At 50.6% G+C, this 25,637-nt stretch overlaps 1 protein-coding gene across 5 annotated transcripts; it reads right to left on the reverse strand.

The window, feature by feature from the left end:
- Positions 1 to 10,996: 10,996 nt before the first annotated feature.
- On the reverse strand, positions 10,997 to 25,205 carry LOC116838209 (phospholipase A2 inhibitor gamma subunit B-like). 5 transcript variants are annotated; one of them, XM_032803258.2, is made up of 7 exons: positions 23,615 to 23,660; positions 15,772 to 15,900; positions 14,607 to 14,739; positions 13,968 to 14,084; positions 12,667 to 12,819; positions 12,159 to 12,299; positions 10,997 to 11,281 (listed from the first exon to the last, which is right to left on the reverse strand). In XM_032803258.2, the coding sequence occupies exons 2-7, from the start codon at positions 15,865 to 15,867 to the stop codon at positions 11,067 to 11,069; spliced, it is 855 nt and encodes a 284-aa protein (XP_032659149.1). In that variant the 5' UTR covers positions 15,868 to 15,900; positions 23,615 to 23,660; the 3' UTR covers positions 10,997 to 11,066. The 5 variants fall into 5 exon arrangements, with proteins under 5 accessions (XP_032659149.1, XP_032659151.1, XP_032659148.1 ...); XM_032803260.2 differs by having other exon boundaries at positions 14,607 to 14,734; positions 15,772 to 15,905; XM_032803257.2 differs by having other exon boundaries at positions 15,772 to 15,905.
- Positions 25,206 to 25,637: the final 432 nt, after the last annotated feature.

The raw sequence follows: 25,637 nt of genomic DNA on the forward strand, positions 1-25,637 counted from the left end.
TTATCACAGATGGGCTGAACTGAGATCAGAAGAGATATTGGACATGCATGAGCTGGTCGACGGGGTGGGCGTATCCTCAGTTCTGAGGTAGCCAAAACCCTGACCCCTTCGTGGCTGGTGTGCTCGTGTCATCCACCCAGAGAAGTCAGAGACAAACCAGAAATGCTCCTGCTGGAAGGTTGCGGTTTAAGGTGACTGTTTCTGGGGATCCAGAACGATCACACACAAGAACCACAAACAAGAGGGAGACAAAACAGGCTGCTCAGTCTGGCAACAAGCTATAACTCAGGCCACTTTGTTCTAGGCTGTTTCACACTTCCCTGCAGAGCTCCGTAGAGTGCCAGGAGAACCAGGAAACCCCACAAACTGCCCCGCCCCCACTTTGCAATCCGTCCTTGAGACACAACGTCCAGCTCCCTGCAAAGCGGCTCTCAGCCACACTCTACTTTCAACAGCATCGGGATCCCAGGTCCCAGGCCAGGGCAACCCCTTATCCCTTGTGCAGAGCCAAATTCCTTCTGTGTCCCACTCCCCAGAGATCAGGGTCTGTGGCCCTGCACCATCACCCCAGATTCCCCAGGGGGAGGAGGAATTGTACTGATCCCTCCCCACATCACTCAGCAGTGGCACCTTCCTCACCCACTTGAGTTCATTCATGTTGCCACAGACCATCAGGCAGCCATAGGCTGGGGTAAGAAATTCCCACTCTCTCCTGACAGCAGCTACCTCTGCCCTCTTACCCCCCCGCCCCCCGGTGCACGGCGCTTGGACACTTCCCACCTTTGGTGGGAGTCGCAATATTGCCAGTGCTCTGCAGCTGCCTCAGTTTCCTCACCTGTGGTTGGGAGCTCAGCCACCCTCAGTCTCTGCTCTGCCCCATGCTCCCTGGTAAAGGGGGGACAGAGTTGATTTCCTGGTCCTAGCTGAAGCAGTCCAAGTGTCTACACAGGAGTCAGGGAGTCACCTCTGCGGTGCGGCAGCGGGCGGCTCTCTCCCCTCCCCTCCCCTCAGTATCAGGCAGTTGTTTGCACTCTCTGGGAAGGGAACTGGAGCGCAACAATATTTGCCTTTTTTATATGATCCCACTGCACCCGCCAGCTGCCCCATTCGCATGCTGGCTCTTGCCTTCATCAGCATTCATAGGGTGGAGGAGTGGGGCTGGGTTCTATCCCAGCTCTGGGACGGGAGTGGGGGTCAGAGAGGGGGCAGTGTGCAAGCCAGGACTCCTGAGTTCTCTCCCCAGCTCTGGGAGGGGAGTGGGGATCAGAGAGGTGGCAGTGTGCAAGCCAGGACTCCTGGGTTCTCTCCCCAGCTCTGGGAGGGGAGTGGGGATCAGAGAGGTGGCAGTGTGCAAGCCAGGACTCCTGGGTTCTCTCCCCAGCTCTGGGAGGGGAGTGGGGGTCAGATAGGGGGTAGTGTTCAAGCCAGGACTCCTAGGTTCTCTCCCCAGCTCTGGGAGGGGAGGGGGGTCTCAGGGTCAGAGCACCAACCAACCAGAGGGGTATCACTTACCAAACGCTCCTTAAAGTTTGCCTGGCGTGAAGCGGGTGGCTGACTCTGCAGAGTGGGAAAGCTGTGCCCATCTCTTGTTCCACCCTGTCACACCGGGGCTGTGTCTGTCTCTCTTTATAGAAGGGCTCAAGTACTTGCTGTGATGTAATACAGGAACTTACATGGGTCTGCACACTTCACCTGAGAGAGTCTATAAGTTTCTCTTCCTCTCATCAGCCCTGCCCACCCCTTGGGCATCTGTGCACACTGACAAATCCTCCTTCTTTCCTGCTGGGAAATCAAATTAGAGGAATGAGCAATACCAACTCCCCTTGGTAGGCTTGGGGTGGCAATGGGGGGTAGTGGGTCACACAAGGGATAGGGCGGCCGGACTCCTGGGTTCTGTTCCTGGTGCCATGTCGATTAAGGGCAGGACCCTTCGGTCCTACTCCTGTCCCTGGGAGAAGCAGGATCCAGAGGTGAGAGAAGTGAGGGTGGAAGTCCGGACGCCTGGGTTCTACAGACTTGAAAGTGGGTCATAGTTGAGCCATAGTAGCAGGTTTTTATGTTTGTAATTTGTATAATTTAGAATGAAGGATAAAGAATAATAATGTAGCATGTATTAAATGTATTGATGTATGATTTGACCATATTCTGCCAGCCACCCTCTCTGAAAGCAGAAAGGAATGGCCTAGTGGGCCATTGGTAAAGATGCATCAGCCAGAATCTCGTGTCTGGAGCTGATTTCAAGGCAGTAACAGACCTTTAGGGTTACCACTTTGTTGTAGGTTTAAATTTAGCATTTTGAAATAAGTAGAAGGACTCCCGGATTGTTTTCTCCTGCAATGCAATTTGATGTTCCTGTTCAAATGCCCCGTGTAAATCAATCTCGTTTTGCGCGGGAATGAGGAATGTGTGTGTTAGAAGATAAGTGTGAAGGCCATCACCGGACCAGAACTCTAGGGAGGAATCGAGAACAGACCTAAAGGCGCCAGGAGATTGCAACATGCCCCGATTGAGATGTCAGAGGAGCAGAGGTGAAAGTAAGCTGGTACGCGCCGGTACGGAGGATAGGTAAGAAAAGGAGACTGACTGAGGGAGGGAAAGAGAAGCCTGCTCCCTGCATAAGAATAGTTTAAACTCAGCTGTTCCCTGATGGTTCAGCCCCCAGGGCTAGGTTTCTGGCCTCCTTGTTAATTTCACTCACAGTAGCTGGGGGGAGGGGATCGAGGGGAGGGTGTGTTTGACCATGGCAGGGGCAGTCCCTGTCTGCCCCTGGGGATGAGGGGATCTCTCCTACTAATATACACAACAAATACAAGATTTGGCTGCACAGCTTAAATCCTGAGCTAATAAAAGCAGGTGGAAGGGGAAAACTCACTGTCACATTGTTTCTTGTCTCCTCCCTCCCCCTCCTCCAGCCAGCTGCAGACAAGGCTCTGAATTCCTCCCCATTCCCCAGCAGGGGTTTTCTAGGCTCTAGCTTGCAGTAGACTGGCTGAGATGCCTGCTATTGCTGCCTGCAAAAGAACAGTTTAAACTCAGCTGTTCCCTGTGCAGTTCAGTGCCCAGAGTTAGGAGCCGTTTCTGGCATCCTTGTTAATTTCACTCCCAGTTGTTGTTTGGTGTGTGTGACCATGGCAGGGGCAGTTCTTTTCTGCCCCGGGATGAAGGGGATCTCCTAAACACAATCAAAATCAGGAACCATTTCCAAGTTCAAATCTATCCCATTCCTCTCCCCAGCAGAGGATCATGGTTGTGATGTCCAAACTGCTTGCAGATCCTCTTTGAAATGTTACTGTTTAAAAAAAAACAACACAAAAAAACATGGAGAACATGTGGAAAGATGTCATGATGATTAGGGTTTATTTTGGGCAAAGCAATTTTGCTAAAGCAACTAAAGATTTACAGGGAAAGCAAATAGCCCATAGACAAAACCACAAAGGGATTGGAGGGGAAAACTGAATATTCAGCGAAATTATTGTGCCTCCTTTGAAAGAAATAGTAGTTTTCCATTCCAATCCACCCTCTTTCTATATTGATTTAAACACCTGAAATGTCCTTAGGACAGCGGGTGCAATCTCAGATCTCTTTTTGTTTTGTCCTGCCTGCAGAGTGCAGAGGCTGAAATTGATAAAACTTTCTTTAAATATCTTGTACATTTCATGAAGGCTATTCCAATTGTCCTTCATTCACCCCTGACTTTCCCTTCCTCTCCTCCTCCCCACCCAGGCTCCCTCCCTGGCTGGCTGGCTGTGGTTTTAGCCTTGGTTACTTACTCCTTGGCAGACCCAGCCCAGTGGCACCTCCTGGCTCTCTGCAGGCAGGAGCCCACAGGGGCCGCTTGCTGGGGTCACTGCTGGTCGGTGGAAGGCTGTAGATGCATCGTTTGTGACACATTCATACACACACACATACATACGGTATGTATGTGTACGTAGGAATGTGTGTGTCACAAACAATGCAGCTGCAGCCTGCTGCCGACTGCCCCGACCCCAGCAACCGGCCCCTACTACTGTATTTTAGTAGTATTGGAGATCCCCTCATCCAGGGGGCAGAAAAGAACTGCCCCTGCCATGGTCACACACAGCGTCCCCCCTCCCCTCAACAACTGGGAGTGAAATTAACAAAGATGCCAGAAACCTCTCTTAACCCTGGGGGCTGAACCATGAGGGAACGACTGCGTTTAAACTGTTCTTATGCAGGAGGCAGTGTCCCTGCTGCAAGCTAGAGGGAAGCCTCTGCAGCAGCTGCTGAGTGCCAGGCAGGGAGAAAGCACAGAGTCTGGCATCGGCAGCCTGGCTGGAGGAGGAGGAGGGAAGACACGGAGAAAAATGTGACAGTGAGTTTTCACTTTTTCAGGCGTATTCCAATAGTAAAGTTTTATTACAGACAGTGCTGGTAGCAGTAATAGCAGCTTTATTTTCTCTATCTATGTCATGCAAGGGGAGGGATCCGTGAAGCACGTAGGAGAGGTGGGTGGGTTGCTTGCGACTGGACCATATGCATAAGAAATGTAAATTACTTTCACCCCTGCCCAAACCCCAGGGCTCCCAGCCGCCTCTGCAGCTGGTAGCTCCAGGGTTAATTTAAAGGGCCTGGCTCCTAGCTTCAGCCAGATCCCTGAGCCCTTTAAATCCTGATTTAAAAGCCCCTGGATTTAAAGGCCCCACCTCTTCAGATAGAGGCCACGCCTCTTCCAGTTGAGGCCCCTCCCCATCCGCAGGACTCTGGAGTACCAGTAAGTCCTTTAAGTTGCTTTCACCCCTGCAGAGGAGGGCAGATTGATGACTCTAAAAGCTGGGACAGGCACCTACCAACAGGCACAAGATAGCTGTGATCACAACCAGGCTTGGGTAACTCCCTGAGAGACTGATGAGAGAACACGATCAAGGATGAGAAGGAGAATTTAAGAAAACAAGCACTCGTCAAACAACAATTGATCACAGCTTGACGATGCGACACTCATTGGTCCCAGTGAAGGAAGGTCACTATATAAACAAGGTGCTTTGGATAGTAATAGGGGCTGTTCCTATGAGGGGCTGAAAAGATTGTACTGCCCAGGCGGCTGCTAGACATTCACATTCACTGGGATCAACATTTATTTCTGCTCCTTGTAATTTCCTAGATTCATATGCTGCTGGCACCGGCTTAGCAGCCAAGGCCATGTTAGTGGCAGCCAAGTAAATAACAAAAGGCAGTGATTCATCAGGGAAATGCAGGGCTGGGGCCGCGAGAGCCTTGTGTTTCAGCAGGGTTAAAGCAGAGTGCTGCTCTTTTCCCCAGTCACAGCCTGTCTTTTCCTTTAGCAGTCTCCACAAGCGGGGGAGTGATTTCAGCATATTTATGAATGGGGGTCGAAGGAAATTGAATCCTCCTAGCAGAACTCTTAAAGAAGAGTGAGCATCAGCAGGGGCCAGCATTTCTACCAGTCCCCTGACCTTCCTCTGACCCACCTGTCTTGTCCAACCACTTTGCCCAGGTGTGTAACCGGAAGTAGCACCAATGGAGCCTTGTCTCAGGCGACTTTGTACCCTGTTTCCTGAACTAGCGCCAAAACTTTCTCCGTTACTGTTTGAGTTTGTGCCTTGGTTTCCCCCAAAATCAAAATGTCATCTACATATGAAAACACAAAAGGCCTTTCTTGTGGACTCAACCGGCCTAGCGTATCCACAACATGCTGATGAGCAGTAGCCAGCTATTGTGGTATCCCTGGGGTAACCGACAAAAGGTCCATTGTTGCTCCTTTATTGTAAAGGCAAAACTGACCTTGGGAGTCCGGATGTAGGGGGATGACAAAGAAACACTTGGCCAAATCAATAACTGAGAAATGGTTAGATGTGGCCTGCTCTGTTTGTATGACCTGTGTCACAACGACCACAATAGGAGCCATAGGAATGATGCCCGTACTGATTCTTCTGTAATTAATTGTTAGATGCCAGGATTGGCTGTCTGCCTTCAGCACTGGCCACACAGGGGTGTTAAAGGGTGATTTTGTTTTTCCAATGACCCTTTCTTGCTGTAATTCCTGGGTGGTTTGCATCAGTTGGGCCTCTGCCTCTCTTGGGTAGAAGTATTGGTTTTAAGGAGGCACAAATTCCCCAACAATCTTCACACAAGCGTTAATTTTACTGCTATCTATTGTCTTTTGAGTCCGTACTGAGGGGAATTTCAAGCGCCGCTCTTCAGCTAGTTGGGATGTAAGTACAGCTACTGGTCTCTCTCGCCCTTTTGTTAATTTGACATCCTGCCCAGATTCTCCTGAATGTGGAGGGGGAATTTCTAACTTCCCAGGGGTACCTCTAGACGTATTGATCACCACATGGTTTTTGATCGACCAGTTGGATCCCAGAATAATTTCATCAACCATGTCAGAAATCTGGATAAAATCCCCTAATGTCTTAAACCCTTGTACTGAAAAAGGGACTTAAGTCAACTCCCACCCGAGACTAGTAAGTTTCCCTTGAAAGGATTTCAAAGCTACTTGTTTTAATCTTTTTTTTCCTGCTTTTTGGGGCTGCTTTTGATTAAGGATACAGCAGCTCCTGGCAGCTTGGGACTTCAGTACCCTGTCTTCCTGTGCCAGACACACTAGCCTCCTACAAACATAGACCCAGGTCTGAACCACGTCCCCCACAAGCCACAGGCTTAACTGAAAACAGCTTAAGAAGTGTTCCTGCTTCCAGCACCCAGATACCCAGTTCCCAACCCCAAATAAATCAGTTTTACTCTGTATAAAGCTTATACAGGGTAAACTCATAAATTGTTCGCCTCTATAACACGGAGAAAGAGAGATGCACAGCTGTCCCCTCCCCCCCAGGAATTAATTACTTGCTCTGGGTTAATTAATAAGTAAAAGTCATTTTATTAAATATAAAAAGTAGGATTTAAGTGGTTCCATGTAATAGTAGATAGAACAAAATAAATTGCCAAGCAAAATAAAACAAAACCACACAAGTCTAAGCCTAATACAGTAGGAAACTAAATGCAGATAAATCTCACCCTCAGAGATTTTCCAATAAGCTTCTTTCACAGACTAGACTCCTTCCTAGTCAGGGTCCAGCAACCACTGACACCCCCTGTAGTTACTTTCTTTTGTTCCGCTTCTTTTAAGCATCTCTTGGGGCGGAGAGGCTATCTTCTGAGCCAGCTAAGACAAAATTGGAGAGGCTTCCAGGGTCTTTTATATGCTCTCTCCTGTGGGTGGAAATCCCTTTGTTCTCCTGTGCAAAATCACAGTAACAAGATGGCATCTGTAGCCACCTGGGCCAGTCATGTGTATGAATGATTCAGCTTTTTGCAGGCTGATGCCATTGTGTGGGAGGAATTTTCAGTCAGAGGCAAGACCTGAACTATGCAAACTGTCTGGCATAGCCAAAAGCCAGGAAACGCTCAGTGCGAGAGGTTTCACCAGACCCTGCATGGCCTGCTGCGGACACTCCCATCTGAAGAGCTGTGGGCCTGGCAGGAACATCTCCTTGAGCTGGGCTTGGCCGACAACGGCGACACCCATTCATGGACGGATCATGATCCTTTTTATCTCCTGGTCGGGAGAGATCCCGGGTTCTCATTAGCTATTCTGGACAGGGAGGGCCCTGAGGAGAATGAGATGACTGGGTCAAAGGTCACCATGACAGGCTGGAGACCTGATAAATGGCATTAAAGATGTACAGCGCCTAGCGCAGTGGCGTCATGGGCCATGACTGGGGTGCCTGGGGGGCTACCGTAATACACCTAATAAATAGCAATCACAATGTCTCACACCTAGCACTGGGGGGGGTCCTAGTCCCAACACTAACAATCAAATATTTGAACTCTTTCCCCCCCACAGAGGTTGAGTGGCAGGTGCTTTATCAGACCGGTGCTGCTGTCTCTTTGGACGGAGCAGCCCTCCTGAGCGTGTCCTTACTGGGTGGAATTGAACCTGCAACAGCTGGGTCCGTAAGTCCAGCCCTGAGCTAGAGGGTCTTGTGCGAGAGCAGCCGTGCAGTCCCAGACTCGGAAACCTCTGCCACAGTGCAACCACTAGAGGGGGCCGAAGCCGTGCGCTGTCTGCGACAGATGTGCAGGTCTGTGCTAGGCCAATGTCCAGCAAACTGAAAGTAAAAATTAAAGACGCTGGTAGTTAGCCGGCCTTTTTCTATGGCTCCAGACGCTGGTGCCCGAGGAAGAGATGGGAGCAGATCCTGACCAGGGTGGAAAGCAGAACGTTATGCTGGCGGCTCGTAGCGCCAAGGAAGGGCCGTGTTTGGCACAAATGCGGGAAACGGGAAGGTGGCACCAATGAACAGCGGAGGGAGTCCAGGCTGAGCTGGTTTGGCCAGGGGAAATCCAAAGACTCTCAAAGAAGCAGGGTGTTAAACTTCACAGTGGAGGCTCAGAGGCAGGTTGGAAGAGCCAAACCAAGATGGATGGACAGCACACAAAGCAGGGCCCTCCCTAGACATTTTGGTTCCTTATGCAAGCCCCCTGTAGGAGGAGGGGGCTGGCCCTGACCCCAGGCCTCCACAGGGGGACAGGAGCAGGCTTGGGGGGCAGGGGGGAAACCTCCTCCCAGCATGAGCCAGCAGGGCGGGGGGACTAGGTTGCTCCACATCCTGCTGCCCGGTGATTGCAGGGTGGCCCCGACCCCCACTCACTGGGCAGCAGGAAGTGGAGCGACCTGGCCCCAGCCTGCTCTGCTCTGCTCTGCTCCCCTGGCTCCCGCCCCCCAGTACTCACCGGGATGCAGCTCAGGGGAGGGGTGGAGTGGAGGTGGGGCTAGGGCAGAGCATGGGCAGGGCTTTGGGGAAGGGGTGGAGTGGGGATGGGGTTGAGGCAGAGCAGGGGTGGGAAGAGGTGGGGCAGGGGCTTTGGGGAAGAGGCGGAGCAGGGGCTTTGGGGAAGGGGTGGAGTCGGGGCATGGGCAGAGCAGGGGTGGGAAGAGGCGGGGTGGGGACGGAGCAGGGGCAGGGGCTTTGGGGAAGGGATGGAGTCAGGGAAGGGGCAGAGCAGGGGTGGGAAGAGGCAGGGTGGGGTTGGAGGAGGGGTGGGAAGAGGTGGGACAGAGAAGGGGCGGGAAGGGGTGGGGTGGAGCAGGGGCAGAGCAATGGCAGGAAGAGGTGGGGCTGGAGCAGAGTAGGAGCCGGAGCCGTGGAGAAGAGGCGGAGCAGGGGTGGGGGCAGCTTTCTTGGGTGGCTCAGCTGGGGGACCGGGCTGGCCACTGGAGCAATTTCCTGGTGCCCTACGCAGCTGCGTAGTTTGCGTGTGGATAAGGACGGCCCTGCACAAAAGTCTCTGATGAATGCGGACCCGCTACAAGGCAAACTGAAACTGAGTAGGGGGGCTCAGGGAGTGGGGCTAAGGTGAAACGATCGTGCCGCAGCACCCCAGAGCGTCCCATGCATCTGACCGTGATACAGGCTCTCTGGGAACGTCCCCTTCTTATTCCCCGGCCCCAGAATCCCACAGGACAGCCCCACAGCTGGGTCCCCGGCTCCAGCACGTCTCTTATGTACTGTGGCTCCTTTGACAGGTCCCAAACAGTTTGCACCCCCACTGGAGGCTGAACTGACGTTCTCCTGTGTAGCTCCCAGTCTGTGCATGCCAAGGTGGGAATTTTCTTAATGTTTTGTCTGAAGCCAGTGTGTGCCTCAGTTTACCCTGTGCGTTGCACCAATATCTAGGTGGTGGGACAGGGGTGTGTGATTGTGCAGAGATCCTTAGAGGGCAAGTGTGACTGCCAAGTCTTCTAGCTGCCTGGGCCCGGACAATGGCTGGACACTGTATCCTGGCAACATGACCGGGGCCCATCCTCGGCAAGAGCCAGCCAGAGGAGCTGGGAGCAGAGAAAGGGGGAGGCCAGGCACCTGGATGTGATGGATGGTGGGCTGCTGGGAACTGAGTGGTCTCCTGGTTTGGGAATTGGGGTGGGGGGAGCCCAGGGCTCTGGGTCCCCCCAAGATGGACTTTGCTGAACCTCCCTGGTTACTGTGCTAACAAGCTCTGTTCTACACCATATTCTCAGTGACTAATCAACCCTTCTGTGTCACCCACTAGCTGAGTCACTGCTGACAGCGACGTTGGGGGGCAGGGCCCTGTGGGGGGCGGGTAGGGCTTTCACAGGTGTGCAATTCATGCAGGCTCCCGGCGGTGAGCTCACAGTATGAACAGGGGGCTGAACGCCCCGAGGTCAGAGAATGGCCCTGGTGAGAGTCTGGCCCGAGAGGGGTCACTGCAGGAGGGGCCTGTCTGAACTTTCCGAGCCGTTCCAGAGTCCCCAGCCTGGTGCCCGGGACATGATGCTGCCTAATTTCCCACTGGGGTCATTCTAAGTCTGATCTGAGGGCACAGAACCGCTTCAATAGGATGTGAGATTAAAAATATTAGGCTTGTTCAGCTTGGCAAAGAGACAACTCAGGGGGAATGTGACAGGCGGCTAGAAAATCATGCCATGGGGTGGGGAAAGTGACCAGAGAACTGCTATTTCCCCTGTGCCACAGCACCAGGACCAGGGGTCACCCAATGAAGCAAACAGGCAGCAGGTTTCATACAAACAAGGGGCTGTGCTTTTCCCCACGATGCACAATTAACCTGTGGAACTCCTTGCCAGGGGATATGGGCATGGGCAAAAGTATAGCAGGGTCCAGAAAAGAACTAGATCAGTTCCTGGAGGATGGGGCCATCAATGGCAATTAGCCAAGATGGTCAGGGACACAACCCCTTGCTCTGGGTGTCCCTAAACCTGTAACTGCCAGAAGCCAGGAGGAGAATTTGGGGTGGGTCTCTCCTAAATAGCCATGTTCTGGGCTCTGTCCCTGAAGTTCTGGTCGTGCTGCTGGCAGAGACAGGACACTGGACTAACTGTGGCCACTCTTATGTTCTTAACAGGCTTTTTGACGGCACCACCCATGAGAATTACATTTTTCCCTGTTTAAATAAATAAATCCAGAGAGTTTGGTCTCAGGTTCGTTTTATTCAGTGCAATAGCATCCAGGGGATGTGAGTCCATCCGGGAGCTGAGAACCCCTGTGGGGCAAAGGGGCTAATGCAGGGTGTATTTGAGTGCAGTGTTGCCTGTTGCACCGGGTGGGGAATCAGGAGAGAAGCGTCAGCAGGAGGAGCCCAGCGAGAGCTGAGAAGAGGAGCCCGGCTGCTCCTGGTGCCACGCGCGCAGCAGCGGAGGCCTCTGTGCAGTGCTCTCTGGTTAGATTCAAACTGATCCCTGTGAGGGCCGACGAAGTCACATTTAAGTGGTTGCACATGGACTCAGAAACGCAGCCCTTCATGACGGTCGGTATTGGGTATCCACCTGCATGTGGGGGGGGAAGCAGGTTATTGTCAGGGGAGCAGCTCCATTCCTCAAGCTGGAGCAGGAGACAACAGACTCCCCCTCCTCAGGGCCCATCCAAACTCCCCCCCGCCACAACCTCCATCTACTCATTTTCTGTGCTCCCCCCCAGCCTGTCTGTCCCTGGATGGCCGCCCCCTCCGACTCAGACTCACTGTGTGTCCTTGACCAAGTCACTTGCAGCCCCAATCCAGAGCCCACCGACAACACCTGGATTGGATGTAGCCTGTATTAGCCCCACTGCTCATCTACAAAGCAGCAACTCAGTTCTGGTTGGATCTCTAAAACGGGTGGTTCTGTAGTGAGTTAAGGGAACATGATGGGACTGCACAAAATTAGGGTCAGCTCCCAGCCCTGCCACAGCCTCCCGGTGTGACCTTGGGCAAGTCACGGCATTGCTCAGTGCCTCAGTTTCCCCACCTCTTAAATGGGGAGAATGATCCCCACTAAGCCTACAGAGATTGCAGGCTCTTTGGGGCACAGACTATTTCTCCTTATGAGTTTTTAATGCCCAGCACAGAACAGGTCCCTTAGCTTCATTGTGTGTCTGTGCAGTGCCTGGCATGACGGGTCTCCCAGAACTAAACCAGACCCTGCCATGAAGAGTTTACAGATTAAACTAGAGACAGGCAACACATGGGAGGAGAACCAGAGGCCCAAGGAGGGGAAGACATTGGCCCAAGGTCTCACCAGAGGCCACTGCTGGGAACAGAACCCAGGTGTCCTGATCTGCAGCCGACCCCTTTCCCTAACGGCCCCCACCCAGCGTCTCGCTTCTGCACTATTGGGGGAACACAGCAAAGGAAAAGTAATCCCACAATAAATGAAGAGAAGTTACCAGTCATTATAGCCCCAACAGCGTCAATACATTGGGTCTCGGCTCCAGTGCACTGTATGGTCCCCTCACGGCATTGCTCAGTGGTCAGAGCGAAGCAGCCCGGGCAGCTCCAGCCATTGGGTTTGGTGTCAGCTGGGGGCACTGGGAAGAAGTGGAGCAAATGCAGTCAGCTCAGGGGACGAGCCCCAGGAGGCGTCGGGGCAGAGAGAGCAGCTGGGGGCTGCACAGCTCAGCCCTGGGTGCCCCCTGCAGGGGGAGCTGTAGCTCCGGGGACGCCGGGGGCAGCAGGGGCAGGGGAGGGGTTTGCAGCAGGGACCCCTGGATCCTGCCCCAGGTGGGGCCAGCTGGGTTCACACCTGGTGAGCTCCACTCACTAACCTCCACATACCCAGGGTCTCAGTGTTATTCAGGGTGAGAAAATCAGTCTCAGGAAGTTAACATGGGGCAGGTTCCAGGCATCAGAGGTGCAGGGGGACCGAGGATGAGGGGCGGAGATGGGGAGATTTACGTGTAACATTGACTGTTTTGCAGGCGTCTCCCATGCAGCAGGTGATGATCGTCCTTGATGTCACTACATTCCCAAAATTCACAGAGAAGGGGCCGGCTTTACATTGACTCGACGGCATACAGCGCTTGAGAATGCTCTGGATCTCAATTCCCACTGCACAAGAGGAGAAGACAGATTTATTTCCCTTCCACTCACACCCCACCGATGCTCTCTTCACAATGACGCCCATGGGCCATTATCCTTCCTCTACCCACAGAGAAACTGAGGCACAGGGCGGGGAAGCAACTTACCCAAGGTCCCGCAAGGCTAGACAAAACAATTCCAGCACCTAAATCCAGTGCTTAGATCCTCCAGCTCCCCACTCGGCTGACGCCTAAGCCTGGAGGCCCAGGATCTCCTGCCCGTAAAGTCCAGCAGTCACAGGAAATCTGCAGTGTTTGCAATTTGGACAGTTCCGATACTGTCCTGGTGACAGGCTGACACGCTGTGTCAGTAAAGGCAGACACCCGGAGCCTGTAAAGAAGAGGTGGCAGGAAGAATACAACCAACGGGACACAGTTGCGACGAACTGTATGAACTGAAGAGAACAAGTCTGCTCTAAGAAAGCCTCAGTTACCAAAGTTTCCAGGAGGTGGTACATGCAGAGCTGCTGAAATCCTGATGCCCTGTGTCCTGCTCACCCCTTAGCCAGCCCAGGGTGGGATTCACAAACTAAATGTTCCCCTGCCAATATCACCTGTGGGACCTGATCCAGGGGACGCCCTGGGACCATGCCCACCAGATCCAGCTCTGCACAAAGGCCAGCCAGGGAGGAGGGAGATTGCCTCCCATATACCCAAGAGACCAGTCAATATTTACAAGTGCTCTGCTAGCAAAAATGTCTGAGACGCTTTCTTAGAGCAGACATGTTCTCTTCAGTTCGTCACAAACGTGTCACAGTGGTGGTATTCCACCTAGCACCTCTTCTTCACATGGCACGAGTGTCTGCATTTACTGATGGCACATCCGACTCTCACCAGGACAGTGTTTGAACTGTCCAAGCTGCAAACACCGTGAATTCCCTGTGACTGTCCGGGCCTTTTGTTTGGGAACTGCTGCTTGCAATGCTGAGTCTAAGCCCCATTGGGAGGTAGCCCCACAGCGACTGGCGTAGAACCCCAGGAATCCTGGCTCCCAGGCATTGCCTGTTGGAACCCAGCCACCCCACTCCCATCCCAGAGGGGGGCGCAGAATAGAACCCAGGAGTCCTGGCTCCCCAGCCTGTTCCCTGACGCAGGATGGTTAGGGCCCATCTCACCTACCCATTATGACTTCAGTAAGGAAGATGCCACAAGAGTCTTGCCCAGCGGCGCAGGTCTGCATGCTGCCCGTGCAGTTCTTTCCTGGTCCAGTGCAAACCTCACACTGCAGACAGGTCCCTGGAGAAGGACAGAGAACATGAGGGTCTAGATTCATCCCTTCCTTCCACCCTCACTTTCTTTTGAATTTAATTGTGGATGTCACCCATTGACACCAATGGAGTTACGGTCCTTTGACCCCAGCTGGGGATTGTGCAGAAATGCCTTTAATATTGTCTTGAGCTCACGTTAGTGAAAATCAGATCTGCTGCCTTTCAGACAAACTCGTGGGGAAAATCCCCTTTCAGGAATATCCTGGGTTTCTGGCCAGCTCTGAAACGTGCCCAGTCAGGACACAGTTCTAGAGATTTAAAGAATAAATATTTCCTCCCATTTCCAGAATTGTTTCACTTACTGTCACAGGGACTTTGTGACTTCCAGCCCTCTCCTCCTCAGATGTTGTCACTCAGACATCCCCAGCTCAGCCCCCGTTATTCTGTGGCTGCTTTTTGGTTACATTCATTAACATTTTTACCTGACAGGCTGCTCTGAGGAGTTGGAGAAGTTAGGAAATCAGCTCCTGTAGGAACAGACCCCACTCACCCGTAGCCAGAAGAGCAGCGAGGATGCAGACAGCAAGAGAAGCCGCCATGGTGATGCGGAAGCAGTAGATCAGCAGTGGGGTCTCAAATGCAGCCAATTCTCTGGCAGGATAATTGATCACAGAAGGGCTGAACTGAGATCAGAAGAAAGATTGCACATGCATGATCCAGTCAACAGGGGTGTGGAACCACTGAGCCATTTGCCACAGTTCTGAGGTAGCCCCACTTCTAACCCTTTCGTGGCTGGTATGTTTATGGCACCCACACAGATAAGTCAGAGAGAAACCTGAAATGCTCCTGCTGGAAGGTTGAAGCATAAGATGACTCTGTTTCTGGGCATCCAGAACAATCAGCCACAAGAACATAAATAAGAGAGAGAGAAACCAGTCAGCTGCCCATGGCAGCGAGAGACAACTCAGCCCACTTTGTTCTAGGCTGGTTCTTTGCTGGCTGCATCTGGTCTCACTCTTCCCTGCAGAGCCCCCAAGACTGCCAGCAGGACCAGGAAGCCATCCTCTCTCCCCCTCACCCCTCTTAAAGTGATAGCATGCCATTGCAAACAGTCCTCAATACAAAACATCCTTTAACAGTCATATGGTGGAGGAGTGGGCCTGGGAGGCAGGACTCCTGAGTTCTATCCTTAGCTCTGGAAGGGGAGTGGGGTCTAGTGGTTACAGCAGGAAGGACTGGGAGCCAGGACTCCTGGGTTCTGCCTGCAGTTCCAGAAGGAGAGTAGGGTTTGATGGGTTAAAGCAGGATTACTGGGAGCCAGAACTCCCAGATTCTGTCCTTGGCTGCAGAAGGGGAGTAGGGTCTTGTGGTTAGAACACAAGCAGACTGGAGGGGTATTACTTACCAAATGCTCCTTAGAGTAAAGTTTGCCTGGGTGAAGTCAGTGGCTAATTCTGCAAGTGGAAAAGCTGTGCTAGGCTCTCCCTGCTTCCTGTTACACCAGGGCTGTCCCCGGCTCTCTGCCTCTTTTTATAGAAGGGCTCAGGTACCTGCTGTGATGCAATATAGAAACTTTAACGGATCTGCACGCTTTAGAGTCTGCACATTCCTGGTCCCCTCGCCAGCTCTGCACATTGGGAGTCTGTGCACACTGACAAATTCTCCTCTCTTCCTGCCGGGAAACTGAATGACGGGAATGAGTGAAAGCAACTCACCTTGGAAGGCTTGGGGTGGTGACGAGGGGTAGCCAGGCACATGTCTGAGGAAAGGAAAGGGGCAGCAGGACTCCTGCGTTCTGTTCCTGATGACATCTAGATTAAGGGCACGACTCCTGTGTCCTACTCCTGTCCTTGAGGAAGCGGGATCCAGTAGTGAGAGAAGTGGGGATGGGAGCCAGGACGCCTGGGTTCTATAGAGTGGACAGTGGGGCACAGTGGAGTAGGGTTGGGTGGGCCTTGGAAATCTGGGTTCCATAAGGATGTGGGTCTAGTGCAGGAGGAAGGGGGCCTGCAGGTTAGGAGTCCCGGGTTCCATAGAGAGGTGTGGGGGGTGTCAAGTAAGTTAAAACTGGTTGTCAGGACTCCTGGGTTCTCTCCACAACTCTGGGGAGGAAATGGGGGCTAGTGGGTTAGAGGAGGGGGCTAGGAGCAAGGACACTGGGGTTCTGTTCTCAGTCGGGAGCAGGATTTTGTGGGTTTGACTCTCAATCGTTCCAGATGACTGTTCCCCTTTCAGGACTCTGATTTGTCTTGCGTACCCCCAAGTCCCCCCTCACTTAAAAATGACTTGCTCACAAAGTCAGACATAAAAATACCAAAGCTCCACAGCCGCACTGTTACTGACACATTGCTGCCTTTCTCATTTTTGCCATATAATTATAAAATAAATCGATTGGGTTATAAATATTGTACTTGCATTTCAGTGGACAGTCTAGAAAGCAGTGTAAACACATCATTGTATGAAATTTTAGTTTGTACTGAGTTCACTGGGGCTTTTTATGTAGCCTGTTGTAAAACTAGTCAAATATCTAGATGAGTTGAAGTATCCCCCGGAAGACCTCTGGGTACCCCAGAAGTACACAGACCCTCGGTTGAGAATCACTGGGTTAGCGAAAAGGCAGCAATTTTTCAGTCAGAGTGTGCTGTGACTTTTGGTTTTTTTTATTTCTCCTTGTACAAGCAAGTAATTTTTTAAGTGAGGGCAAACTTGGGGGTACGCAAACCAAATCAGAGTCCGGAAAGTGGTACAGTCATCTGGGAAGGTTCAGAGCCACTGGGTTAGATTGGGACTTCGACCCAGGGCTCCTGGCTTCTCTTCCCAGCCCCAGCAATCACTCCGTGTCCTTGGGCAAGTCACTGGACCCATCTCTCCTTTTCATTGTAAACATTACAACATTACCAGGTTCCACCGGATCTCATAATAACCTTTGCAAAGTCCTTGGTACCTTGCAGTGCTGGGCATGGGGAGGGCTAAAGCTCTGAGGGTGTTTTTGGTTCTTTTCCCTCCTTTGTTCCATTGACACTCACGTTCAGCCCCGTTTAAACGCAGAGCGGAACAGAGGGACCTGGGCATGAAGAAGAACCAGGGTCCTGCAATGCAGTCGAGATTCTATCATGCCGGCAAAATCATTCCAGGGGTTTACATCACCTTCCTAATGATCTTGACAACAGCTCTGATTTTAAGCTAGTTGTGATTTGTAATAGCTTTGGCCGAAAACAGAACAATTTTTGGCCAGAAATGTCAAAAACAAATCAATTTTAAGGCAAAAAAAGTCAAAAACTGAAAATCGTTTAAGTTCACAAGTGAAGCATTTTCATTGACAAAGTCCTGGAAACTGAACAATTGTCAGCTGGAAACGAAACAAGTTTGGTCAAAAGTCACCCAATCTTTGGCCAGAAACGGACAAAATCTTTGGATTCAAACTTAGTTGTGATGGGAAATTTCCACATAGCTCCTCATGGAAATGTCCCTCACTGAAATGTGTTGGGTGGGTTCTTGGTCGGCCCTCTCCCAGTATGAAAAAAAAGAAGGGCAGAAGAGAAATCAGGATCTTGAGATTGACAGTCCCCAGGGCCAATGGGGAGAGGGCAGTGCTCCAGGTCAGCCTCATTGACAGGGCATTGAGGAAATCAGGACCCCAGGGACCTGTCCTCTGTGTGAGCTGGGGCTGGCTGAGCCAGGGCAGGGCAGAGCTAAGGGGAGAGCAGAAGCCTGAGCTGGGAGCTAGAACTGGAGCAGGCCGGAGCTGGGTGGCTGAGAGTCTGGGCACCCATTAGCCCCCTGCAAGCCCCCAGCAGCTCTCGCAGCCCTGGCACCAGAGGGCACTCAAAGTCCTTCCTGTGGGGAAATAGCTCCTTGGTCCCTTGCTGGTGGGATGGGAGCCAGGGGAGGGCAGGGCCTGGCCAGCCTTGGCCCAGAGAAGGGACCTGGTGAGTACTGAGCTCCAGGAGTCTCCCCCACAAAGCTGGGCAGTTTTATTTCCAGTGTCCCCGTCTGTGCTGCCCTGAGACCTTTCAGTCCCTCCTGATGGAAACCTGAGGATGTTATTGTCTGTACCTCGGCGTCTCCATCAGCAAATACAAATATTTGCTTTCTGAAATTAGTCTATGGACCCAGAGACTTTTTCACAGTTCCTGGAGGGTTCTTAATCTTACCAGATTGTTACAGCCTGGGAACAGGTCTCTTGCCTAACTTCCTTAATATCTGAGTGTGCTCTAGATATCACATTGTTTAGAGGGCAAATGTTCTTGATATCATTTAACACTTCTAGTGTCAGATTGTATTTTCATTATGGAACGTTGAGAATCATTCAGTTGGGTCACTGTACATACAGACTCAGGATTCCTCTAGTACATTATAAAACTGAACAGTTTCCACAGGCTAAAACCAGCTTTTAGATCAGTCCTTTGTAAATTCAAGTTCAATTTATAAATTGGTTTTTATGTTTTGAATCTTTACACCTTGAGTTCCTTGAACTCGAGGTGTTTTATTTGTGCTGGAGAACTATCAAATGCATCATATAAATAGATTACAATGTTTAAGACTTTATTTCTAGTTACTGAGTAACTTAAAAAGAAAATAAAACACATCACCATTGGGAAAAGGTGATAACATTGTAATCTACTGAAAATACACCTTCAGATGTTATGGAGCTGATGGGAAACCGTTGTTGGCCAATTTACTGTGATATTTTCTTTCCAATTATCACTTTTAAAGTTTTTGGTTTTTCCTTTTTTATTAAATTAGTGCCAAAATGAACTTCTCTAATTTATTAGTTATTCCATGTTTTAGAAGAATATTTGTGGGAAAACTCAACTGCTTTACTTCATAACTTTTTCCTGAGAAATGAGATACACAAATTAAAAGTGTGTATATTTGCTTGCTTATAATTCTCCAAACTAAAATAAACAAGTTTGTGGGTGTTTGAAGGTGATTGGTGTGACGTGGTGCAAATATTCTGTATAAATTTTATTTACCGGTTAAAGTTATTGGTTCTTGTATTAAGGCTCCAAAACTGATAAAGGAAATGAAATGCAAAGTAATGCCTATTGGAAAACATTATCCCAGCTATACATACAAAATGATGGGGTCTAAATTAGTTGTTACCACTCTAGAAAGAGATCTTGGAGTCACTGTGGATAGTTCTCTAAAAACATCCACTCAATGTGCAGTGGCATCAAAATGGTGACCAGAATGTTGGGAACCATTCAGAATGGGAAAGATAACAAGACAGAAAATATCATAATGCCTCTGTATAAATCACAAGTGAAGCATTTTCAGCGACAATGTCCTGGAAACTGAACAACTGTCAGCTGGAAACAAAACAAGTTTGGCCAAAAGTCACCCAATCTTTGGCCACAGACGGACAAAATCTTTAGATTCAAATTTAGTTGTGATGGGAAATTTCCACACAGCTCCTGGTGGAAATGCCCCTCACTGAAATGTGCTGGTGAGTCTTTGGTCGGCCCTCTCTCGGTACGAAAAGAAAGGGGACGGCCAGAAGAGAAATCAGGATTCTGAGACTGACAGTCCCTAGGGCCAATGGGGAGAGGGCAGTGCTCCAGGTCAGCCTGATTGATAGGGCGTTGAGGAAATCAGGAGCCCGGCGGCCTGTCCTCTGTGTGAGCTGGGGCTGGCTGAGCCAGGGCAGGGCAGAGCTAAGGGGAGAGCAGCAGCCCGAGCTGGAAGCTGGAGCTGGAGCAGGCCGGAGCTGGGAGCTGGAGTACTGGAGACCAGCCGGGCTGCTGGGGAGCCAGGGCTGAGCTACACAAGGGATACATCGGCCTTGGAGAAAGACATTAACCCTGACGGGGGACCGATGCTGGGTGAAGGGTCCTGCCCCTAGAGCCTGAGGGCGTGTGGGCACCGCCAGAGAGGGGCCAACGCGCGGTGTCACCGCAGCACGACCGGGGCCTGGGACACGTGAGAAACAGACTGTGAACTCCCCTTACGTCCCAGAGACGGCTGGTTGTGGTGTCCCTGGGCCCACAGGGCGGGGTCCTTGTTTCTTTAACCTGCTATTTTTTTCCTTATTTTCCTTACAGTTCCTGTTTAATACATTGTGTTGAGTTTGCACATAATGCAGGGCTCAGGGAAGCGTCCGGTGTGGAGAGAACACCCGGGGGAGGGGACACCCTAACCCCTGGCCAAAATGACCATGACGAGATCGGGAGATCCTTGGCCCAGCCATGCTGGGGTTACAAGGACTCTGCCGCTTGGGAGGGAGGAAGAGGAGCCCTTGAGAGCAGCTGGCCTCTGGGTGAAGGGAGCTAGAGCGAGGACTCAGATCCTGCCACCATCCGATACCACCTGGGATGCTGCAGAAGCCAAGAATGTTCCCCACAATAGTGGGACCATCCCCCCGCTTACATAATTGGTGTCACAAATAGGATCCACCCCATTGCCTTACTGGCTGGGTTCTGCTAGCACTGTCCTGCTCTGGCCACGGGCCCTGCCATGGCTGGAATTGAAGAACTACAGGCTTCAGGTTGCTGAATTATCAGAGCAGGCTGAGGCGTCCTGGGCATATTGCAGCAGTGCCATTTCAGATGGAGCAGGGGGAGCAACTTTAACCATGATTCCGGGAGCTACTTGGGCACCTGAAAACACGTTTTTTGGCAGGTAATAACTTAGAATTAGCAGACAGGAGCACACTACCTAATTCCTAGAGAAAGAAAGAAATATCTATATCTATATACAAACCCCAGTTAAAGCCACATTTTATATTTATATCTAAATTTAAAACAATCAGGAGATAACACAGCAAGATATTCCCAACCCCGAGCCTTGAGGTAAAAGCATAAATATGGCCAGACTGGGTCAGGCCAATGGTCCGTGTAGCCCACTATCCTGCCTACTGCCAGAGGATAATGCCAGGTGCCCCAGAGGGAATGAACAGAACAGGGAATCATCAAGTGATCCAACCCCTGTTGCCCAATCCCAGCTTCTGGCAAACAGAGCTACGGACTCCATCTTTGGATCTATCCTCCATGAATTGATCTAGTTCTTATTTGAACCCTGTTATAGGTCTGGCTTTCATAACATCCTCTGGCAAGAAGTTCCACAGGTTGACTGTGTATTGTGTGGAAAAAATACTTCATTTTGTTTGTTTTAAACCTGATGTCTATTAATTTCACTGGGTGACCCCTAGTTCTCATGTAACGTGAAGGAGTAAATAACACTTCCTTATTCACTTTCTCCTCACCCTTCAACATTTTATAGACCTCTATCATATTCCCACTTACTTGTATCTTTTCCAAGCTGAAGAATCCCAGTCTTTTTAATTTCTCCTCATACAGAAGCTGTTCCAACTCCCTAATCATTTCTGTTGCTCTTTTCTGTACATTTTCCAATTCCAAGATATCCTTTTTTAAGATTGTGGGCATACTATGGATTTATATAGAGGCAATATGATATTTTCTGTCTTGTTATCTATCCCTTTCTTGATAATTGCCAGGATTTGGTTTGCTTTTTTGATGGCTGCTACACATTGAGTGGATGTTCTCAAAGAACTATCCACAATGACTCCAAGATCTTTCTTGAGCGGTAACAGCTAATTTAGACCCCATCATTTTGTATGAATAGCTGGGATAATGTTTTCCAATGTGTGTTACTTTGCATTTACTTACTTTTGTCAGTTTTGGTGCCTTAATACAAGAACTAATAACTTTAACCGGTAAATAAAATTCATGCAGAATATTTGCTCAATATCATTGTCCTTACTACGTGCCACTAATCACCCTTAAACATCCTCACACTTGTTTATTTTCATTTATATTGCCTTTGGGAAAATTATAAGCAAGCAAATATACACACTTAATTTGTGTATCTCATTTCTCATGAAAAAGTTATGAAGTAAAGCAGTTAAGTTTTCCCGCAAACATTCTTCTAAAAAAAGGAATAGCTAATATATTAGAGACATTTGTTTTGGCACTAGCTTAAAAAAGAAAGGAAAAACCAAAAGCTTTAAAAGTGATAATTGGAAAGAAAATATTACAATGGATTGGCCAACACGGGTTTTCCATCTGCTCTAAGATATCTGACGGTGTATTTCCAGTAGATTATAATGTTATCACCTTTTTCCAATGGTAATGTGTTTTCTTATCTTATTAAGTTACTCAGTAACTAGAAATAAAGTCTTAAATCAATTTATACGATGCATTTGATAGTTCTCCAGCACAAATAAAACACCCTCCAGTTCAAGGAACTTAAGGTGTAAAAATTCAAAACATAAAAACCAATTTATAAATTGAACTTGAATTTACAAAGGGCTGATCTAAAAGCCTGTTTTAGCCTGTGGAAACTGTTCAGTTTTATAATGTACTATAGGAATCCTGAATATGCATCTGCAGTGACCCAACTAAATGATTCTCTAGATGCCATAATGAAAAGACAATCTGACACTAGACGTGTTAAATGTTATCAAGAAAATTTGCCCTCTAAACAATGTTATTTCTAGGGCACACTCAGATATTAAGGAAGTTAGGCAAGAGACCTGTTCCCAGGCTGTAACAATCTGGTACGATTAAGAACCCTCCAGGAACTGTGAAAAAGTCCCTGGGTCCATTAACTAATTTCAGAAAGCAAACATTTGTATTTGCTGATGGAGATGCCGAGGTACAGACAATAACATCCTCAGGTTTCCATCAGGAGTGACTGAAAGGTCTCAGGGCAGCACCGACGGTGACACTGGAAATAAAACTGCCCGGCTTTGTAGAGGAGACTCCTGGAGCTCAGCACACCCCAGGTCCCTTCTCTGGGCCAAGGCTGGCCAGGCCCTGCCCTTCCCTGGCTCCCGTCCCACCAGCGGGGGATTGAGGAGCTATTTCCCCACAGGAAGGGCTTTGAGTGCCCTCTGGTGCCGGGGCTGCGAGCGCTGCTGAGGGCTAACGGGTGCCCAGGCTCTCAGCCGCCCAGATGGAGGGGGCATGTGGGGAACGTGTTACACCAGCTCTGCTCAGGGTGGGGGTGGACAGAACCATCTGGACAGCTCTCCACTCCTGGCCACGGAGCAGCAGCAGCCCACACAGCTGGGGGATTTACATTTCCTGACATGGGCAGTGCGTGAACCCCTCGTTCAGGGGTGTTATCACTCGGCCTTGCCCTTTCCACCCAAGGCCCTGGCCCTTCTGCCCCCTCCCTCTCCAGAGCCCTGAGCCTCCCACTGAAGCCGGAGGACCCCACCCCAGCTACCCCAAGTGCGGAGCCACCGTCAGCCAGCAGCCACGTCCCACCCCGATCCCAGCTAAGGGCTGCGGGTTCCTCCGGTGAGAGCGCAGGGCAGCCGTTCCTTTTCCTGTTTGCACCCCGCTGTGGGTAGAAAACTCAGGGGGGGGAGAAACCCCCTCCACCACCCTTCCTAAGTGGTGCCCCTGCCTTGTCAGGGCTACGAGGACTGTGCCCCATGGGACAGAGGGGAAGGGGAGCCCTCCAGGGCAGGCTGGCCCCTGGGTAGAGGGAGTGGGAGCGGGGACTCCGATCCTTTCACCATCCAATTTCACCTCCACCATGCAGAAGCCAAGAAAGTTCCCCCCAAGAGTGGGACCACCCCCCGCTTACATGATTGGCACCACAAATAGATTCCTGGCCGCAGGCTCCACCCCAGGCTTTACTGGTTGGGTTCCAGTGGCACGGGCCAGCTCTGTTCAAAAGCCCTACCATGGTAGGGTGACGATACGGCCCCGTTTTCCGGGGCCAGTAGCCAGGCGAGGTCCTGTGTCCCTGGGCAAACACTTTCCCCAGGAGAGTCACGTCAGCGCTATCTCAGTGTGTCAAGATCTTTCCTCGCTACACCCATAAAACCCCTCCGTGCCTGGGGAAAGCACACGCTGACTGGAGAGGTTTGAAGTGTCTGCCTCTAAAGCCAGCTCCTTTCAGACCTGAGATTGAGGCAGCCGTGAGTCACTGCAGGAGAAATTTCCAAATGTGAGGATTGTCAAGGAGGCGCTGTTGGACAAAGTTTCTCGGTTAAAGGAGTTTGTGCCGGGGCGGGGGAACTGTGTGGCTGGAATGACACAACTACAGTGATCCTGGTATGCGGCAGATGGGTTGAAGCAATCAAACATCTCAGGGAAATCCTCAGTGCCACATGCAGAACGGAGCCTCTGCCTGCCTGGCCGTAATGTTTCAGTGCAGAGGATGTTTTCTGTCATGAACGACATGTGGCCAGCAGGATAATCCAGATCCAAGGCTGAAACACCGGAAAGCCACTCTCAGGGCCTGGACAAACTTCACTTTGCCCTGTCTTGAGTTCTTCAACCAACTGAGCAAGAACATTAAAATTCCACAACAGATGCATTCATCAGAGAAATGCAGCTATTAATTCAGTTAGCTTCTCTAGTGCTGCCAGCATCGGGAACACCAGTGAGTACAATTCCTTATGTGTGTCCAGGGCTGGGAGTTTTCCATCTATAGACGATTTCTGTCCCCTAGACATTTGGGGGGAGCTGTGAAAAATTAAGAGGGACATTTTTTTTGAATTACCGTCCATATAAACTGTATAAAATCAGCTTGTTTGTAGTTTTTTAATGCACCACTAGATGGCAAAGGTCATTTCTGTTACTGATCATTTAAATTATTTACTCCTGGGGGAATTCTGCACCCAAACAAGTTCTGCGCGCAATATTGTAAAATTTTTCAAAATTCTGCATACGTCATCTGTCAAAAGAACACAGTAGAATCCCACCAGTTTCAATTATTTTGGTAATTTACTTCAAAATACCTGTCAGCAAGTACGTCTGTTACAGTGCAGGTAACGAAAAAGTTTCAAAAAAATGTTTTTTTTGATAGATTCCTTACTGGGCACGTTAATACAGAACTCTGATAACTCATTTAAACCACAACACAGCTACGTAGTTCCTGCACCCCTCAGAAGCCTTGCAAAGGCCGGGGGGAGTCGGGGTAATAGAGGAGCTGAGGGAAGGCAGGAGCCTGGGAGTAAATCTGGAGGGTTGTCGGGTGTGGGTAGGAGAAGTGTGGATCAGGTTTTTTTGAGGGTTTTTTTTTTAGGGAGTTGAGGACTCTGCCCCATGCAGACTGTGGCAGACCCCTGGCTTCTCCCAGTTAGTCAGCCACATCTTCCTATGTCCACGTGTCCCTAAACCCCCTCCCCCATCCGTATGTGTCCCTGCACCCCTATCCAGCCACCCACTCCCTGGCAGCTGATTACCAGGGTCCATCCTCTGCACAAAGCAGCTGGAGGAGCTGGAGAACAAAAATTGACAGGAGCCCGTGACTGTCCCTGATTTTACTGAAACTAACTGTAACAAAATGGGGCTTTGGGGGGGTCCAGCACCCAGCACCGCTCCAGCTTCAGGGTTTCCTCCCCGCCACCATGGTGGCAGGGAGCTGCGGGAGCCCCCCTCCACCCACAGCGACTGGGAACAGTGGGAGCCCCCTGCCACCTGCCACGGCTTGGAGCTGTGGGGCTGGTGGCCGGGAGCTGTGGGGGGATCGTGTTGCCTGCAGTAGATCAGAGCTCTGGGGCCCCCACTGGCTGCCAGCTCCAGCCCCACTGCCCCGGGGCTGAAGCAGGAAATGTCACGGAGGTTTCTGGAAGTCACGGATTCCATTACCTCTGTAA

The sequence above is a fragment of the Chelonoidis abingdonii genome, chromosome 11 (genome assembly GCF_003597395.2).
Source record: "Chelonoidis abingdonii isolate Lonesome George chromosome 11, CheloAbing_2.0, whole genome shotgun sequence".
Classification (NCBI taxonomy): Eukaryota; Metazoa; Chordata; order Testudines; family Testudinidae; genus Chelonoidis; species Chelonoidis abingdonii.

Bases quoted from the DNA above. Each gene is read 5' to 3' on its own strand.
- LOC116838209 (XM_032803256.2), bottom strand. From the start codon at position 23,716: ATGGTAGGGCTTTTGAACAGAGCTGGCCCGTGCCACTGGAACCCAACC. The intron at 14,085-14,606 runs GTGAGTGGGGTC...GTCCTTCTCCAG, and splicing joins CGCTGCTCTTCTGGCTACGG to GGACCTGTCTGCAGTGTGAG. The intron at 12,820-13,967 runs GTAGGTGAGATG...CCTCTTGTGCAG, and splicing joins CCTTACTGAAGTCATAATGG to TGGGAATTGAGATCCAGAGC.